This window comes from Notothenia rossii, assembly GCF_949606895.1.
Source record: "Notothenia rossii genome assembly, chromosome: 7".
Taxonomy (NCBI): Eukaryota; Metazoa; Chordata; class Actinopteri; order Perciformes; family Nototheniidae; genus Notothenia; species Notothenia rossii.
The window spans coordinates 22450017-22469352 of record NC_136905.1 but is presented as its reverse complement, the minus strand read 5'-3'; the positions used below and the strand labels follow the sequence as shown (position 1 = coordinate 22469352).

Here is a 19336-nt window from a genome sequence, read left to right as displayed (position 1 = left end):
AAATGTTGTCCCTTAAAATGTTTTTGTTAAATCACAAAGTTTTGCTTGTTTCATGCAAAGCAACTAAACAAGACAATCCTTAACCAGTCATACAAATGTAACTTAAGACAAATTTATTCACTGAAATTGGGTCTTTACATGCAGAAAGTTGTTTAATTATTATATATATCGATGTTAGTTTCATGTCATATTGGTCCAACAAAATTGGTCTTAAAACTTTAGTCCCAACCGGTCCCAACAAAGCCACATTGAATAAAAGGTAATAGTGAAATCTAAACAGCGCCCCCAGTGGATGAAATATGTATTACCTCATTCTACAATATCAGCTGCCCGCTTTGTGTTGCTAATGGTAACGGACTCCAAACAAAGTGAAAACGGACAGGATTCTGAAGAGGCTGCACTCGAGAAAGTGTGAGATATTTAGGGTTAAGAGTTTACCTGCAGTTCCTGACCAGGTAAAATGAGCTCACCTTTGTCGATGCTGAAGAAAACGAGGCGCACTCCACTGCAGAGCCCTCAGAATGAACAATGGTATACGTTTATTTACTGTGAAACAACAAAGAATAACTAACGACAGTTCACTTTAAGTGTGCCACTGTGAAGAGGTCATAGAGAGCATGTGTACATTAAACTGTCTTTCACCTGCAGGGGAGGACAAAAAGTGCCTTTCAGGAGGAATCTCATAAAGGGTAGGTTTCAAGTGAAACCTGATCGTTACATAAAGGCATAATAACACTGTACTGACACGTAACCAAAGCAGAAATGTACACCAGGTTGTAAGGAAGTATTTCTGTAATAATAATAGCCCACTGTAAACTGATTTGATTAGAAGAAAAAGTCATACATTGTGCATCAAGTTCTCTAATTTGTAAGATGCAACCTGAAAACTTTGCTATTTTATTTTATTAAAGAAATGATGTTCTCTCATTTATGAATTGATTAGTCAAATAAATGCTTTAGCTCTTATTACTGTTAGACAATGACATAATTGAGTCAATGTACAAAACTCTGGTTATCACATTACTCTTACAAGATGATCATAGACTTCATGATGTTTTTTGGTTTTGGGTCTGTTTTATGTCCAGAATTTCAGACAGCTTTGGCTGATGACGATGAATCCTCGGATGTCAAACCTTCCTTGACCTCTCACACGGGAGCCAATGATGCCTCCAATTCAAAATCAAAAGCCCCATTAAAGAAAGGTAAAAGCTATTACAGAGTTTTGGTTCCACAGCAAAGCATGTCTTTTATTCATTGTTCAAATGTACACTTTCAGGTAAGTATATTAATTTAAAAAACAAGTTTTAAGAGTCTAAAGGATGCTTTCACAGGTAGTGCACCAAGCGACTTTGAGCTGATGTCTGCCATGATGCAGCGGGTGAGCATGCTGGAGAAAACAGTGATGAGCCAGGCACGGGAGATCGAGAGAAAGGTGAAAACACACACCTCCTCCATAGCAATAGCATTACAAAACAGATCTTTCAAACATGTCCAAATGACTAAGTCCTTTTCTTCCAATGTCTCCTTTAAGGATGAAAGGATTTCAGCGTTGGAGAAAAATCAGAGGCTTATAAAAGAATCAGGTAAAGGGAAAATACCTAAATTCGATATTCCCTGATTTTCTAAATAATAATAATAATAATAATGCATTTTATTTATATAGCGCTTTTCACAACTCAAAGACGCTTAAATAAAAGTAAAAGTCTGATCATATTTACATGTTGCTTTTTTATGTATGGCTTTAGAGGGTACTCTTCATCCTTGTGGCAGAGATGATCTTGAGAGAAGATGCCAACAGCTGCAAAATCAAGTGCAAGAAATGGATGTAAGTGTATTTAATAAAAGCCTTCAGTTATATGTTAATATTTTTTGATTACAGCATATTACATTATGCTGATTCAAACTCTTACAGAGCTTTCTGAATGACTATGGTTTGATCTGGGTGGGAGATGGTGAGAGCAGTGACTCTGCAGAGAGTGAGCAGCCACATAACTTAGAGCGAGGCCTCTGGCAGCCAGGTATACTTACATTTCCTTCCTTAACATTTAAATTCAAAATAGTTGAAACATCACCATACCTTCTACCTGAAATGATTACTAACATGCTGGGTGTTTTTCCTCTGCAAGACACATCTGTGGTCAGGAGCTTCCACATGAACGTTGACCTGGTGCTGCAGAGGATCAACGAGCTGAACATCCTGGCAGGAGAGGGAGAGTGTTTCGTTCAATCCACATCCAAGGGGGCACACTTAGCAAAAAAGGACCCCGTTCAGCTGAGTCTCTACAGCAACGGCATTGTCATGTTTGACGGTCCTTTCCGCTCGTATCAGGAGCGCAGCACCCAGGTTAGATTAGACTATAAATAAAGTCGCTCAGAAGATATTTTGATATTTTAACCTGGATTCTTTGGTGAGTCAAATCCTCTTATCTTTGGACTTTGCAGCGGTGCATGCAAGATCTGATGGACGGGTATTTTCCATCTGAGCTTCAAAAAAGATTTCCAGACGGTGTGCCTTTTGAGGTTTGTTTTTATTTGATTGCAAGCTAAATGTGAAGGACTGCAGCTAAGAATTATATTCACTAGCAATTATTATCCCAATTATTTGAAAGGTTTGGTTTTGTTCTATGAGATGTCAGAAATAGTGACAAAAGTCTGTGCCTTTTTGCAACTTTATTTGCAGGTTAATGACCGGCGAGATGAGGATTTTATCACCAGGCTACCGTGGAAGAATTTTCCAGGCGAAGGACAGGCTGTCCGTGGGGAGAAAAATGAAACATCCAATACTGTCAGCTCTCAGTTACCTGGTCCGTCCTGCACACATCACACCAATGCTACCAAATACAGACCTGAGGTGGCTCTCAGTCTAAATGTGCTGTTTTCTTCTGACCACAGGCAAGAAGTTGAGCGTGGATCAGTTCCTGAGCAGGTTACCAAAGGCAGTAGTGAAGGCCGGCCGTGTGGTTGATATTAGGGACTCCCTGAGGGCCGCCCTGCAGGTGAGCATCAAAGATACCTACAGAAAGTGTTAGCAGCTATATATCTTGTTTGTTTAACATATAATCACTACAGCACACTCTCACCTGCTGTGCTTATGCTGAAAGAACACTCATGTCAATATGATCATTATCTAACAAGTGCTCTCACCAGGGTTCATCTCCTGCTGGGAGCAGCAGCTCAATGATCCTCATAGACACGCCGGCCCTGCAAGCGATGAAGGAGAGGTATTTAAAATGATGTCCTCCATTATGTAAGCACATTGAATTTTGTAATATGTCTAGAACATTTTGTTGGCATTACAATCTTAAGAAAAGGCAAAGATGTTAAAGGGATTACTAGATCCAAGAACATACTACATGATGTAAAGGCCGATTGAAATACTGATTTGGCCGCAACGTCTGATTGTCAAGATTACTGTATGCACTGCATTGGAAAATAGGTCAGGTCAGCGCCCTGGTAGAGGAGCCTCAGGCCAGTCTGGGTCACTCGTGCTGTATCAAGTGGGTTTGGAATTTTATGCCTTGGACTGCAGCTGGGTTGACCTGCATCTGATGAATATTAAACAGTTGTTTTTCCCTCTAGACTGCAGACTTCCAGCTCCGATCGGCCTCGGTCCCCCTGTGATGTCATCACAATGAAAGTGAAGTCAGAAGACGGGAATCATACTTACGTACTGAAAATGAGCTTCTCAGAAACAATCGGTCAGCTGCGACAGTATCTGGACAAACACAGGTGAGTCCTCGCCCTCCTGCACTGACACAGTATCTTCTTGTCTTTACAACTTCTCTTAACACATCCATGCATGTGACATTTGGATTATTTGCATTACAGAGGGGGTGGTCTCCCTGGTTATGACATCATCAGTGCGTACCCACAGCACCGCTACGATGAGGACCGCCAGACGCTCAGATCATGTGGCCTCACGACTAATGCTTCTCTGATGCTGCGAAAGAGGCAGAAACCGCCTCATTCACTCAGTGAAGTCAATAAAATAAGATTATAAAAGATGAGGTATCAGCCTTTACCGCAGCAGAAATGTTGGCTTGTCATAGAAAAACACAGCTGTTTAATAACATTAATGTTTGCTTTGTTTTATGTAAGCAGTAAGAAGGACAGTGAACCAGCACGCAGCCTGACCCCTGCCTGGGATGTTACGTAACATGAGGACAGGGTGTCTCCAAAATGGGTGGTCCCGCGTGACTGAATGCATGTAACTAATACCGGAAACAGATTATTTTTCACTGGCAAAGGAAACAGTATGAGTAATAGATCACGTCATGGCCCTGCTCATAAAATACTTTTCATGGCTGATACAAATCCAGTATATCGGATAAGTGCATCATTAGTTATAGAAAGCTGGAACTCGTGGCTTTCTGCACAGAAGGGATGAAAATACTTTAAATGTTTTACGCCAAATCAAATCAAAGTTAAAACACATGGCAAAATGTTGAAAATCTTTATTTCTAAAATATGCAAATACAAACAAGGACAAAAGTATGAAAATATAAACATCTTTTTCCCTTTTTGCTAAACGTTTGAGATGTTAAGGCATGCGGAGCCGGACTTTCCAAAGATATAACTTGTGCTACTCAAGTTTCTAAAAAAGGTCCCATGAAATGAAAAATGGCTTGTGTGTCCCTGGGTGGGTTGATCTGTATCACTTGTCAGAAAAACTCATTGTTGCATATGTTTATCCTGTAAAGTGTCAAGCTTTTCTTTTTTAATGGCTTCTCCTGCACTCAGGGCAAATATAAAACTCCATCCAGTACAATGTGATGGGGGATTTGGGGGTGAACCAGCCAACCCCTCCCATCATCCTCACATGGGATTAAAACATTCTTGGACCTGAAGAAGCTAAAGATCCCTCAGTGACCGCTGACAATCATTAGCCATCAGACTCGTTAAAAAAAACACCATGGGAGAAAATGACAATCTGATGGCACTTCATGGGACCTCAAGCTCAAACACATTAGCACATTATTACAGCAACGCATTAGGAGGCTTTTACACTCAGTTGTCAATGCAAACAATACAAAATAAATAATACTGAAGATTAATACTGTTTCTCAGTCACACATTAATGAAACAGTTTCCCACTCTGTCAGCCATTATCAACCTGAAATATAAAGAAACCTTTGTGGGCAGATAATCACTCAGACTAAAGAGTTATCTTTATCTACCAGGAACAAAAAAAAGACATTCTAAAAAGGGCCTCCACAAGCTCTGTGAGTTTTCCCAAAGTGATCTGCTACATTCAGAGTCAGGGAATGTATTGAATATCCCACTGGTTGATACGCTGAGAGAAAGGTCATATTGGAAGAGTCAGCTGCAAACAGCCCTTTGTGGTTGGTCTAAAATGAACTAGCATTGCGACAGAAAGGCACATGTTGGTGTTCATTCAGAACGAGGCCTGCAGCAGAGGGAAGCGCTCACAAACATTCACAGACTTGCACAACTGCTCCGACCAGAGTTTCTTTGGTAATAAAACGGTTGTAGGCTAGTTGGTGTGAGAAGCTGTTTTGGTTTTAAACCCTTCAGTATCAAGTCCAATACCTCACAGCAGAGTCTAATGTTACAGCATTGGCCATTTTAAATAACGGCATGTTGGAAACATTCTCTTGTAAATCTTGTTAAAAGCACAGGTTAAAATATTTCAGTTGATTGTCAACCACTTCTTTTTAATTCCCCCGGAGAGGGAAATTAAAGTTTTAAATAAATTAGATTTGTGGGACTTCTACACAAATAGCTAATGAAACAAAAAGTATAAGACTGTTTGGTAACTGACAATATTCATGTCATCATTAAAAACACACACAAAATGCTTAAGGATCAAGTATTAGAGGTAAGTTATTTTCCGTTAGCCCTTGGACTGAAATAGATGAACTCACCGGAGGGATGGGAGGATTCTGAGACAGTCAGTCGAGAGAAGAAGAAGCTAAACCATTTGGGCTTTCCTTTGTCCTCATTTAATGAAATTGGAAAATCCAGTTCTCTTTGTGACATTCAGTAACGAGTCATGAAAAACGAGCCCGCTTCAGAGGCTTCAGAGGGGAAGGGGAGAAGTGTCACCTGGGTGGGTTAGGGTTACTGGGTGATGCAGTTCTCTCCCATGTCCTGCGCGTACCGGTCCAGTATTACATTGCGTAGTTCCTCCACGTCTCGACGGAGCTGCTGAGCTTCGACCAGCTTTTTCTGCAGTACCTCTGGATTCATCCAGTCCTGGTCCAGATGGGTCACTGGAGGGGGCGCTGGAAGAATAATCATCATTAATCTCCTTATCATTGAAAGATATCTGAAATAAAGTTATATTTTGAGAGGATCTGTACCAAACAAATATAATTAAAAAGGTTCCCAATTATACTCTCTCAACAATATATTATAGGTCTCAGATATATACAAAACATGTCTCTGAAGTGTTTGGCTCCAAACACCAAACAGATCATTGTAGCATCCCATAATCCCCTCTGTTTCAGCCCCGTTCCAAAAGTGCTGATTCTCTGTCTGTTACTTTAGATGAAAATAAGGAGCTACTCCCCACGCCCCTCTGAGAGCTATGTGACCCGCTCTATCCAAATCAGTCGGAAGTCGCAACGGCTCATTTCAAAATAAACGTGGATTTGCGTAAAAAAATAGTTTTTCGGGGTTCGGTGTTTTGTTTGATTTTAAATAAACAAAGTCTTGGCTTTCAGAATATGAAAATTTTATTTCCCAAATCACACGATAAATACATTTTTGAAGCTTGTAAGGGGAAGTTGACAGCTCTCCCTCACCACTCTGCTCTTCCGTAGCGCCGCCCCCCTCCCTCCGGCTGAAATTATGACTGTAAGGCGTATAGTAATCATAGGATAACACGGCAGAGTCCGTGACAGTTTGTTTTCAAATAAATAAAGTCTTGGCTTTCAGAATATTAAACTTGTTTCGGCAAATTCAGATGATAAATACAACTTTGAAGCTTGTAACGGCATAATTACAAGCGGAGAACGGAGTAACTTAACGTCACAGCAGGCATAACAACAGCCGGTGTTTTTCGTGAGTGTTTTCCCCAGGAAACACACACACACACACACACACACACACACACACACACACACACACACACACACACACACACACACACACACACACACACACACACACACACACACACACACACACACACACACACACACACACACACACACACACACACACACACACACACACACACACACACACACACACACACACACACACACACACACACACACACACTCACTCACTCACTCACAGGTTTCCCCTAGACCAGTAATCCAAACGAAAATATCTTCCCTCCGTACTACTTTGATCATTTGCTCCGCTAATAATCAATCAGATCGATGGATTCCAGAGAAGAGGAAACTTTAAAGGCCTTTTTCTCAAAATGATGACTCGGTGACAGTCATTATATAATGTGACATATTTTGCTTAATATTTGTACAAAAACAATCCTGATATCATTAGAAAGCTAGGAATCTCCTCTTTCCAGCAGTGTATACAACTCAAAATGTGTCTTTGGGTCAATGAGACTGATTTCGATAGAGCAGGTCACATATTTGGTTAAAAAAAACTCAATGGTGCTCTAGGAGGAGCTTCAGGTGATAAGGTGGGGGGGGGTTACCTTGGTTGGTGATTGGCTAATGGTTAAACAAGACACTAGGCGCTTTCACACTGCAGTACTTTTCCCACAAAGGTTAATCAGAACTCTTTAGTTCTCATGAACTAATGACGGATCGCGTTCACACCGGAATAAGTCCCTGGGGGAGGATTAGGCAAATGAAGCCGCTGACATCACTTCTTCTTCTTCTTCTGCTTTTGGTTTACTGGCAGGCCGCAAACAACTTCACGGCGTATACTGCCGCCCGAAGTCCCCGGAATTGGGGACTGGCTTCCGAGTAAATCGCCAGACCGCCAACACCTCCTCATCTCCACCGCTCCCATGTTTTCTTTTGTGTTGCCATGAGTTAGTCTCTCTGCATTTGTGCGCTGGGCTAATGCTAATAATGCTAATGCGAGGATAACAAAATGGCAGCTTTTTGGAGTTTTACGGGGCGTGGTTTGCAATCCACCCAGCCAATCAGAAATAGGAACCTTTTTCTCCCACGAAAGTCCCTGCTCTCTAGCAGGGACGGAAAAGAGGGTAAAAAGGTTCTCATGAACTCATTTTAGTTCCGGATTTTTTTTTAGAGTGAACTCAACATTTCGGAACTAAAGTGGGAAAAGTACTGCGGTGTGAACGCGCCTACTGTGACATCACAAAGTGGCCAAATTCTGATCAGCTCATTTTCAGAAAGGTTTTTATATAAATGGATTAGGACAAAAAGAGAGAATCTTTTTTCCTGAAACATAATTTTGTATAAAATACATGAAAAGTGGATTTTGCATAATAGATTACCTTTAAAGCAGTAGAATATTATTTGTAGTCGGCGACATCACTACGGCACCACAATCCTTTATTACACATACTTTTTCCTGAAACAAATATTGAGCTTCCTGCCACTTGAATATTGCACTAGCTCTTATTGCGATTTCTATCCCAATTCGCGTAACTATGTGCCATATTTAAAATCTCACAACACTGATTTCCTGAAATAATTGAGAGTAAATATCTCTGCAGTGCTTACATGTGAGGCCCAGCAGCAGGGAGATGTTGGGGTCCTGTCCCTGGGCTCTCTGGGTCAGGATGCTGCACAGGGAGCGCAGGTCACTGAGGCACGAGTTCATCTCTGCATGCAGCCTGTGAGTGAGGCGGGCCCCGGCGGGCTGCAGGGGGGGGGACGCCTGGCTGCTGCTCCTCTGCTCTGGATCCCCCATCTGCTCCTGCAGTGTCAGGTTCTGCTCCATCAGCTCCTGGTTCTGGGCCGATAGCTGGGACACAGCGACAAAAAGAGTCAGGCAATTGTGAACACGGTCATTTAGGACTCACAGATTCTCTGCATGCCATACTTAGTCATTTTTGTATTATTCCATTATGGTCTCACCTCCTTCATGGCTGTGTGGAGCTCCAACACGTTCTGCTCCTTGGACAACACGTCTTCTCGGAGAGCCTGAGAGCTGCTGTCTTCCTGACAGATCTGCTCCTCCAACGCCTGCAAACACAAACCGTTAGTAACTCACAAACGCTTTAAGAGACCACAATAATCATTGAGACTCATTTTGAAGGGAAACAGACCTGGATCTGGGAGCCGAGCTGTTCCATCATGCGGTGCTGCTTCTCAATGACCTGCAGAGAGAGTATCAAGTTACTTCACCCGCTCCCTGTGCTGTGTGACTGGGGGGCTGTGACCTTAGCTTAGGAAATAGCGTGTGTGTGTGTTAACGACTGGAAGCATTTCCCTTTTCTAGCACATTTCTAACAATTGACCTTTTTGAGTCTCTGCTGCTCCTCTTTCAAAACATTGTTCTCTCCTCTGAGCTTCTCCATATCCACTGAAGGCAGTCTGGCTCCATCCTCCAGGCCCTGCTGCACCCGCTGCTGCATACTGATACAACAAAAACACAGAATACATATTATTCAGAGTCCTAACGGTTTTTATTACAATGCTCACTAAAAAGTTATCTGTTATAACACTGTGTGTTCATACTCAGTAATGGTGGTCAGCAGGTCTCTCTCCCTGCGTTTCTGTTCGTCCAGATGTGCGTCTTTTTCTCGTAGCTGTGAGCGCGTTGTGTCTAGACAGAGCTCCAAATCTCGAACCGTCTCTTGTAGCTGAGCCGCATGTTGTTCAGCCTCGACGAGCTGATATAAAAAACAACACACACACACGTTAGGATTTAATGATTGATGGGTACATTTGATCCAGTAAGAATGGTGAAACTGGAGCAGAAGCGCCCTCACCTGCTTGTTCTGGCTCTGGTAGTCCTCTAAGGTGGGCAGGTCGGCCAGATAGCGCTCCAGAGTCTCGATGCGCTGCTGGTTCTCCCTCTTCAGCTCAGACTCCTTCTGACACTTCTTCTTCAGGTTGTTGATGTGTTTGTCTCGACTGCGGATCTGCACAAGTAGGCATTTGTGGTAAGTGGGAAAATACGCTGCCAAACTATCAAGAAAATCCCCCATTCATAACTTGTGACAGACTACAGACAGTCAGACGTTGGCCTCGGGGAAGTCACTTTCATATTCTCCATGAAAGAAAACTTGTTAGACAGTTATAAGCAGCCTCTTTTCATCTATTTTTGTACCGAGCGTACCAGCTATTCTATCTATAGCATCTCAGCTGTGGGAAATTAAGAGTTTCCTGTCAAATGTTTCATAATATCCGCTGCCTGGCAGGAAATTGGACAGGATTATAAAAGCTTCTCCTCATTAACAAAATACATATTTTAAATTCAGTTTTTAAACATTCAAATCCACTCAAGAGTTTGTAAACGAGCACATCCTTCTAAGGGCCATTTCATTTTGCAACTTTGTGTTTTGTTTCATTTCAACACTCTCGGTTCGGAAGTGTGAGGTAAGCACTCACCCTCTCTTCCTGTTTCTTCATCTCCTCTGCGTGTTTCTCACAGGTCTCCTTCAGGCTGTCGGTTAGTCGCCGTGTCTCCGCCTCCACTACCCCGAGTCTGCGCTCTGCCTCCGCTTTCTCCATCACAACGCAGTCAGAGCGCTCAGTGAACTGCGCCCTGAGGAAGGCATTCTCCCTCTGAGCCTCCTGTAAACATATGATACTTCAGTTTAAACACAGTTCTTAAGGGTAAATGGTTTGTAAGGATAATGACGGTGTGACACAGGGTTTGGATGTGGGAGCTTCTGCAGGTTTTCACTGACCTGCAGCCTCAGCATGCACATATCCCCATAGGAAGACCCTCGACCCAGGAGGGCTCCGTGGACTTGCAGCTCGCTTTCCCTCAGACGCTGCTCCAACTGTGTCATGTGCTGCTTTTGTCTGCATCAGGGCAAAAGATTGTCATGGTAGGCAAAGAATACATTTAGCAACATTGTGGAAAACTGTAAAAAGCTATGCATAGAGCTGGGGTGAGAGAACAGACATACATATGTTTACCAATTTTTCTCACACTATATTACATACTGACTTTGTCCAAAAAAGCAGTATCAACTGATCACAAATCATTTCAGAATTTCATCATTATCAAAAAGTGATACAACAACCCCCTAGCCCTCTACAGACACCCACACCTAGGCAGTCAAATCAAAACACTTGCCTCTCAATAATCATCTCCTTCTCCTTCAGCAGAGACTCACTGGCTTTCACCAGAGCGTCCCACTTGCCGGCCTCCGAGTGAACGGGCGTGGAGTACAGAGACGGGTACTGACCCACCCCAGTACTCATTAGCTGTAACAAAAACACAAACAGCATGTTAGAGCTGCAGCATGTGGAGAAAATATGTTAAGACATAGAAATGCGCAATTTGAACCATGACATTCTTTTTTTACTTTGTATTGCTTGCACTTTATCTGAACAGTGTAGATAGCATGTAGTGTACACAATACAGGTGTAGACACACGACTCTTGCACAAAACATAATGAAAACAGCTCAGGAATTATAGCTAGCATTGCTAAGCCTGACAACATCATTTTTTACCACAGAAGTTATTTAGGTAATCAGTGACAGACTCTGGCAATGACAACATGGTTGATATTAAGCAGCCATCACAAAAAATAAATCACACATCAGCCGTACAGATTGTTGAATTCAATTCCAACTAAGAAACTATTTCATGTCTCTCTTTCGGACAACTAAATATTGTTGAAGATTACAATAAATGAATGCCTTTCAAAAACTTTAACAGCCAAGCATTTACTTTCTGAGGCAATGGATTATCATCATGACTTAAACTTGCAAGAAGTTCAACAATGTTTTCTTGAAGTCAACGCCCCTATGAGTCCAATAGGAATTTGGCTTTGAATATTCTGCCATATCCCAGTATTTCAAGTAACTTTTTAAATGGCGTTAAAGTGTTTAGGTGTCGGTGATTTGTCAGCACACATTATGAGGAAGTCACTCCACAGTGGCACTCAGTCAGCATCTGCCATGGTGCGGAAACGATCTTTAAAAAAGAGCTGGGACGCTAAAGAGTTGTTTTTTAAAGCCTTCAGAAGGGAAGCTGTGACACAAGCTTTTTAGAGTTGATCAAGCCTGTGATTTTCTGAGTTGTGATAGTACATGTTTCAAATAATCCTACAACAAACCCTAGAAAATAATTTTGAAGTTCTTGTGATTTTGATAGGGCTCTTGTGATTTACATTTAGCTTATTGATTTGACAAATTCTATTATAAACTAGGACAAGTTGTCTGTATGGCTTCAGGCCTTGTTTTAGTTTTTCCAATGATGACCTATAAATGTGTGGAACTACAGTCCTGGCCAGATTTCAATGTCCACAAACGACTGACTTTCACAAATGTTATCATTAACATTATCAAGGTGTTTCCTCAGAGAGTTTGTTTTGTTACCCAGCCGAGGGACATCTAACCTCTATAGCCTATAATCCAAACAGAGCAGTGACAGTTTTAGAAAATAGACCAAAAACCTTTAGTTCAGTAGAGTGTTCCATCTAGGATAAATGCTTACCTGCATTTGTTCCACCTGCAGGCGTAAACTCTCCAGCTGCTGCTTCTGTTGCTGTTGTTGCTGCCAGCTGGACAGTTCCCCACATCTGTCCTGCCGCAGTGTCTCGTAACCCTTGGCGCCGGCGTGCTCCCTCAGCAGAGCCTGTGTCTGCAGGCTCAGAGGGGGGGCATAAACTCCAGAGGGTCCTGCAGTACCGGGCAGACTTGCCCTCTGATTGGAGGCTTCTGCTGTGCTGGGACCCCCAGACCGAGCTTCAGGCAGAACCTTATAGCTGTGCTCCATGCTGCCTCTGTAGGCGTCAGACACACAGTCTGGGGTGTCTCTAATCCCGGCCCCCTGTAATCGGAGTCTGACATCAGGGCACAACCCCCCCAACAGGGCAGACTGATTTAGCGTAGGTTCCACGGCAGGAGTGTCAAACCTCTGGCCCTCATCCATACGTGTGCGATCTGAGGGGAAAAGTGAGTGGTCCAGCCCATTGACGAGGCTGCGGTAGCGGCTCAGGCAGTCTGGCCCCACGTGATCGCCCCCCAACCCGGTCTGAGCGTCCAGGTTGGGCGAAGATGCAGATTTGGAGAGAGAGGAGGAAGACTTTGATGTGGAGCCACTCGTGGTTCTGGAGCCAGAGGAAGACCTGTGGCCCTCAACGGAGGACAGGGACCCCTCCTGGACAAACGGCTTGGGCTTAGAGGCCGGGGCTCCGGCCGTGGAGGGCATGACATGTGCAGTGGGAATGGGGATCTGACTGCGGATGGGCTGAAAGGAGGGGCTGCTGCTGGAACTGCAGAAATCTTTAAAAGAAGAAAGAGTGATTGTTAGTGACATGAAGTGTTCACCATTCAACAGACTGACAGACTATCCGAATATCTAGAGCAGTTCTGCCGGCCTTTTCCTCTATTTCCAGTCAGAGATGTAAAGTAGATGCAGCAGGGTTTATGGGTGGCCTACTTTGATGATGAGGTGTCACCACTGAAAGAATTAACTGGCTTTGACTGACCCAGGGAATAAGCTCATAATAGACTTAAACCATGGCCAGAATGAAAGCACAGTTTACTTTTTCTAAAACACTTGTGTACAGCATTGATAAAGCTTGTGTTGTAGAAGTTGCCATGCCATCAAGTATACAAGTAAACAATCCTAATCCACAGCTACAAAAAGGTATGCCGACTAAAGAGCCTACCTTCTGAAGTAGCATAAACTCTTGTAATTATTCCCTTACAACATACAGAGCAGCACTATCACATGTCAGAATACACACACAATCCACTCAGTTAAAACTGTTAACTCCATTTGGAAACCTCATAGATCAAACTTGTGCTTAAAAAGGAACTTCAGTAACACAGCTCAGATCATTACAACCAACCTACAGACATCCTCACAGGCCCCAACACAACTCAAAGTTACATAACTCAAGATTTCAACCGCATTACCAACCTGAGAGAGCTGTTGAAGTACGGAGACCTGGCAGTCACTCGAAGGCAACAAGCGTGTTATTAGCTGTGGCATGTTTTCTACAGCTGAACTGAGGTGAGCTCAGCTGCAGATCGCTTTAAATCAAAACAAAATGTCGTCCTCTGCATTTCTGTACAGTAGCAGATCAATCTATGAAGCCAATAATGACAGCAGAGCAGCAGACAAGCACAGTGCCCAAAAGAGTATTGTCCTCCAACAGCTAAACCAGCCTGTACCAGAGCTCTGAGCAAACACACACAAACAGACACACGCAGAAAGGTTAGGGGTATTTATAGCCCACCTCTCATGTTACACGGTGATCTGTGGGTGCCGCTTATTTATGCACCTTGCCCCCTCCCACTGCGCACACGTACATCCAAAGTCAAAGACTGAACGGGATATTTCGTTCCTGCCCAGTTCAAACCACAACTTAGAAATGTTTTCCCCATTACATATGAAAATAATAATTAGCAAAAAAAGATTACAACATAAAGCTTTAAGGAAGGTAAAACTTAACATAAGAAAAAGCCTCCAGGCTCCACTGTTTCATGACTGGCTAGAACAAGTCTAAACTACTCAGAAGAACATTTTGCGGAACAGAAATTCCTGCTATTGGAAAGTCAATAACATAATTAAACACATTTACCTGCTGCAGTTTCAAACACCCAGCAACACAAATTACTTAAATATTTGTTTAATACATTTTTTTTTTAAAAATGTATTCTTAGCTGTTCAGTTCACACCCTAAGCATGCTATCCAGTTGTATCTATAACAGTTCATTATGTGGCTACATTTGGGACTAATTGTCAGGTTGCTAGGCATGGCTGTCAGTTTAAGTGCCAGGATAAAGCTGTCAAGCATTGGTAGAAGGCCCAACAGTTGTAACTAAGCAAGCTGAGTCTATAGTTACAGTCTTCTAAAAAATAAAAGTGTATTTGAAGACAACAGCTATAAAGGAAATGTATCCAAGAACACACATATGTACATGGTTGGAAACAAATCATGTAAAAAAGAACGTAGAAGCCAATCAAAACCAAATAAATAGGTTAGTTGCTGGGGTGAAAATGTGCAATTATGAAATAAACAAATAAATTGCTTGCACGCAAGAGAGTTCTATTGTTAACTTTTGTATATGCACCTTGTTAAAAAAACAAAAAAAACATGCACCCCTAAGAATTGATTATTAATAATAATCTACAAAGATAGATGGGCCACAATTTGCCTGAATGCAGCTTCAATCCTCCAAGGAATGTAGTCTTACGAGCTGAATGAACTGTGTGCTCCGTGCTTCTTAGATAACACCGGACACCTCAAGATTAGGCATATTGTTCTGATATTTGGAAGATGTTGAAGATATGTGCCAACTAACATTACTAGGCATTATCTGCACCTTCCCTTTCAGGTTTAGTGCTTGTTTAGATCTGGGGACGAGAGATGTGCAGATATCTTTTAACTCAACACAGTGAGCAAGGAAGAACTGTAATACAAATAAATGTTTCTACATTTGCTGTTTTAAACTTATCCTTAGGAGTACGTCAGGGATGTCAACATAAATAGGTGTAACTTGACGTAAGGAAACTGTTGACCTGTATGTTATGAATAGCTTCCAACTGGCAGCCCGTACATAAATACCAGCTCCGTGGAGTCAAACACTACGGTGTTGATGCACTTCTCATGTTTTTTCAGGCTGTCATTTTGTAGGGCTTCAGCTGCACAAGGGACCATCCACCCCAGCTGACCAGCCACTACCTGGAAGCTCTCTGATACCATGTGTCTGTGGTTTTTTCCACTGTGTAGCACATACGTATTAATATAGCACACGCACCATCTCTAGTGAGATGTTACATTTTCTCCATTGGGATATTCCGTCTGTAACCATCCTAATGTAAAAAATGTGTTGACTAGTGTGACATTTCACTCGACAGACAAGGTCCAGTTTCCATTGAGCTGTCCTGTCCTGGCCTTGTAACACCCCGAGCCTCCCAATTAACCATAACACCAGAGCGTTGCAGCAGAGCCTTGGGCATTTTTGGCTGGGACGTTAATCTATCACTGCAAATCTCCTGAGTACCAACGTTGGATCATGAAAATCTTTTTCACTCTTTAAACAGCATTAGAAACACCAACACAAATGTAAATACAAAGTATTTTCAGCAACGACCATGCGTGGTTTCTGACATTCTACATAATCTGATTTTTCTAAACTTTTCATGTAAGGATAAACAATCATTTGAACACATATGATGTCATTTGCATGTTTGCAGCTGACAAGAAACACCCATTTCTGTCTGTAAAAACTCCATCAACAACAGGCAGAATTGAAAACAATGTTACACAATGCACACTGCAGGAAGGGGAAGAACAAGCAAAGGCGATCACCTTCTGTACTGTCAGACGCCGAGGTGCCAAGACCCGTGTCCCCACTGTCCGCTGTCCCAGGCCGGCGGCCAAATCGACTTTGGAACTTCTCTGACACAGCTGGTGTCTGCCACTCCATGTCAGCAAACCGAGCTAATGTGAAACAGGACAATGGCAATAGAGAAGTACATCAACAAATGCTGAACTGAAACACAGTACGCATTTTGACTGCAAAGTGTCAACTTACCAGCTGGTTTGGAATCAATATATATGTGTGAGGTTGTCATTCCATACGAGAAAATGTCACCTGGTTGAGATCAAGAGAAAAATATATATATATATATTTATTATAAGATATTTTAAGAGTGGTAGCCAACCTAATTTAAATCACTGGCCACATTCTTGAAATATCTTAATGTAGGTTAGATACGTTTACTTCTCAGTCATAAGAAAAATATCTAACAAGCTATTGTTAAGATTTAATTAACTAGAAAAGCAAAGACTGGGTTGGTAGCTATGGCGTTTTGATGAACCAGAGACTGGGATACCATCTGGGCAAAGGCTCCTTTCGTGCTCACTGTATTGTGAAGTGATGGTCCAAAGTCTAGGACACAGCAGCTGTTAGCTGTTGACTGATTTGCTCACCTATCAAACTCATGTGCCCCTCAACAACCTCAAAAGACTCCTCTGGGTAGCAACAGGAATAACAACATGAGAACATGTCTTATCCTTACATAATGTGTTACACAAACATCTATATCCTTAATAGGAGGCTACAGGAAGTTGTACCTTCAGTGGCAAGCCGATATAATGCTTACTGATGGGTACAGAGAAGCCTGGTTGTCACACACTAATCCTCTTAACCAGCTAATTCATAAAGGAAATAACTGCTAACACAAGGCAGGCTATCTTCTTAACGAGACTAATTGCTTAAAAGCATTTATTGAAATGTTATGATAAACAACAACCTACACGCGACAATCACAGCTAACGAAGACGATGCTTAAAAGCGACAACTTTTTAAAGATTTCTTGGAAATAACGTTCATTTGTTTTGTAAGATGCTGTGGACCGATGATGCTCGTTAGCTGATCCAGGACAAATCCGTTTCCGTCTTACAAGCTAACGTTAGCTATCAGCTAACACACCGTTGCGGTTTGCTACTTGAGTTATGAATATGTGTTAGCTTCCGTGCTTACATTACTGTGGCTAAACTCTATAAGCTGAGAAAATGTTACTTTACCTTTTGTTTCACATGAACACAGAATAATGCAGTTAGAAATCTCAGTTTGAGGCTGGCAACCTAATCTGTACCATCCGCTGCTGCTGCCGCTGTTGTTCCGGTTGCCAACTGAACTGATCCGCTCTTCTGATGGAAGACATCAGACACATAAAGCGCGCGTGTTTAATGTCACAGCGCCGCCCGTTGAACGGTTACGCTAAGAAACCGTTTGCAGATTGCTTGCCTGCAAGGGATACGCTTCCGGAGTGGTTATGTTTTGGCGCAGACTGCAACTTAAAACCCAGGGTAGCACAGTACGTGAGACTTTTCTTAAAATATAGCTGCTGTTTCAACAAAGGGCTTGACTAGGGTCAATATGCCATATGACCAAAAAACACTGCAGTGATTTAAAACGAACAATTTATACATAACAAAGAAGGCTCAGTTTGCTACAATAATCTCGGAAATAAGGCTTTGGCTCCAAAATGTTAACCTTTTAAGTTTAAACGTTTAATCAGTCTAATAATGTGTATTATTGGAAAATTACACAAAAAAATAAAATACGCAACGTCACATCAACACATACACTGTCCTCTTTAAATTAGATAACATATTGTACTGTTGTGGAAATTGTGTTTGAGCCATAGTTCTGCTCACAACTGCAATAAACTTAAAACCATATAGCCATATATGGCTACTGATATTGAGATCATGTAGAAGGAACCAATGCCGAACATAATTGATGAAAACATTTGAAACATCTGCCAAATTGACATGCTGCCATTCAGGACCTTTATTTATTCAGAGGATGAAATCTAGAGAATCCTGTCTTATTTTGGGAGAATAACAATGAATGCACTACAAATACTAAGGAATATGCTTTCAAAAAGGCACTGCCTGAACTGATGTAAGGCATTTTGGAAGACCTTGTGATTTGTGTTTGAATAACTTTCATCAATCAAAACCAATAAAAGCTTCTGTATTGATAAATCTCTCAGCACTACACTTTCAGTTATGCAGGAGTTTAGGTTGTGAGCTTTAGTGAAGACAACAAAAAAGGGCTGAAGCAGCTGTAACGAAGAAATAAGAGTCATGAGATATCTTTTTTGTGTTCAGCAGAAGTTTAATCTACCAATCTTGTTAAAATGTATATCGTATTCATCAAGACAGTTGTTTATTAGGTCTTCAGTCTTATTACATTCATTTCTGCCTGTTCTTATGGTTTATCTTATCATCTTTCCAAACTATTTATAATTCCCCATCAGTGAAACAACAACGCTTACACATTTTTACATTTTAAGCTTCCACTGAAAAGCAGGTCATGTAAGAGGTGACCTTTGACCTTTTGTGTTAGTTTGCTACATTTTGTATGCATTTCTTCTCTCTCATTCTCTGTGACCAGCAATGTACATACAACTGACTGTCTCACGTTATGTTGCAAAAAAATAGATGTATACTCATACTGCTGGGATTTGCTCTATTTATACTGTAAAATGTCAACAGTTGTTTGTTAAAATAGCGCTTAATTCTAAAAATGATACAATGTAACAAGTGTTATAAATGCATTGATTGATGTGTGAGCATTCTGAATAAATACGAAGTAGGCAGGACTGGGTCTTTTTTCTTTTTATCTCTTATTAATATGAACAAATTCCTCCGCTGTTTAGTTTCTATGTGACAGGCTGTCCTCTCTGTCAGTCGGACACAACTTCACCTGGAGATCCTGCTCACCCTGCCGGTGATTACATTTACTCAAGTACTGTACT

At 41.8% G+C, this 19336-nt stretch overlaps 2 protein-coding genes across 5 annotated transcripts; one reads left to right on the top strand and one right to left on the bottom strand.

Annotated features, from left to right (window-relative positions):
* The first annotated feature begins 409 nt into the window (after window positions 1-409).
* Window positions 410-4654, top strand: ubxn11 (UBX domain protein 11). 3 transcript variants are annotated; one of them, XM_079692164.1, is made up of 13 exons: window positions 410-531; window positions 649-689; window positions 1086-1202; window positions 1332-1432; window positions 1532-1583; window positions 1746-1825; window positions 1913-2344; window positions 2443-2520; window positions 2681-2804; window positions 2893-2996; window positions 3148-3221; window positions 3580-3729; window positions 3829-4654. In XM_079692164.1, the coding sequence occupies exons 1-13, from the start codon at window positions 461-463 to the stop codon at window positions 3998-4000; spliced, it is 1596 nt and encodes a 531-aa protein (XP_079548290.1). In that variant the 5' UTR covers window positions 410-460; the 3' UTR covers window positions 4001-4654. The 3 variants fall into 3 exon arrangements, with proteins under 3 accessions (XP_079548290.1, XP_079548291.1, XP_079548289.1); XM_079692165.1 differs by having other exon boundaries at window positions 1332-1583; window positions 1913-2018; window positions 2127-2344; XM_079692163.1 differs by having other exon boundaries at window positions 1332-1583.
* Window positions 4440-17780, bottom strand: cep85 (centrosomal protein 85). 2 transcript variants are annotated; one of them, XM_079692161.1, is made up of 14 exons: window positions 17592-17780; window positions 16597-16656; window positions 16371-16502; window positions 12539-13329; window positions 11170-11300; window positions 10775-10892; window positions 10473-10658; window positions 9851-10003; window positions 9597-9751; window positions 9377-9494; window positions 9185-9235; window positions 8994-9101; window positions 8637-8880; window positions 4440-6245 (listed from the first exon to the last, which is right to left on the bottom strand). In XM_079692161.1, exons 2-14 carry the CDS (start codon window positions 16634-16636, stop codon window positions 6082-6084), a joined length of 2391 nt encoding a protein of 796 aa, XP_079548287.1. In that variant the 5' UTR covers window positions 16637-16656; window positions 17592-17780; the 3' UTR covers window positions 4440-6081. The 2 variants fall into 2 exon arrangements, with proteins under 2 accessions (XP_079548287.1, XP_079548288.1); XM_079692162.1 differs by lacking the exons at window positions 16371-16502; window positions 16597-16656; window positions 17592-17780 and adding an exon at window positions 13973-14258.
* Window positions 17781-19336: the final 1556 nt, after the last annotated feature.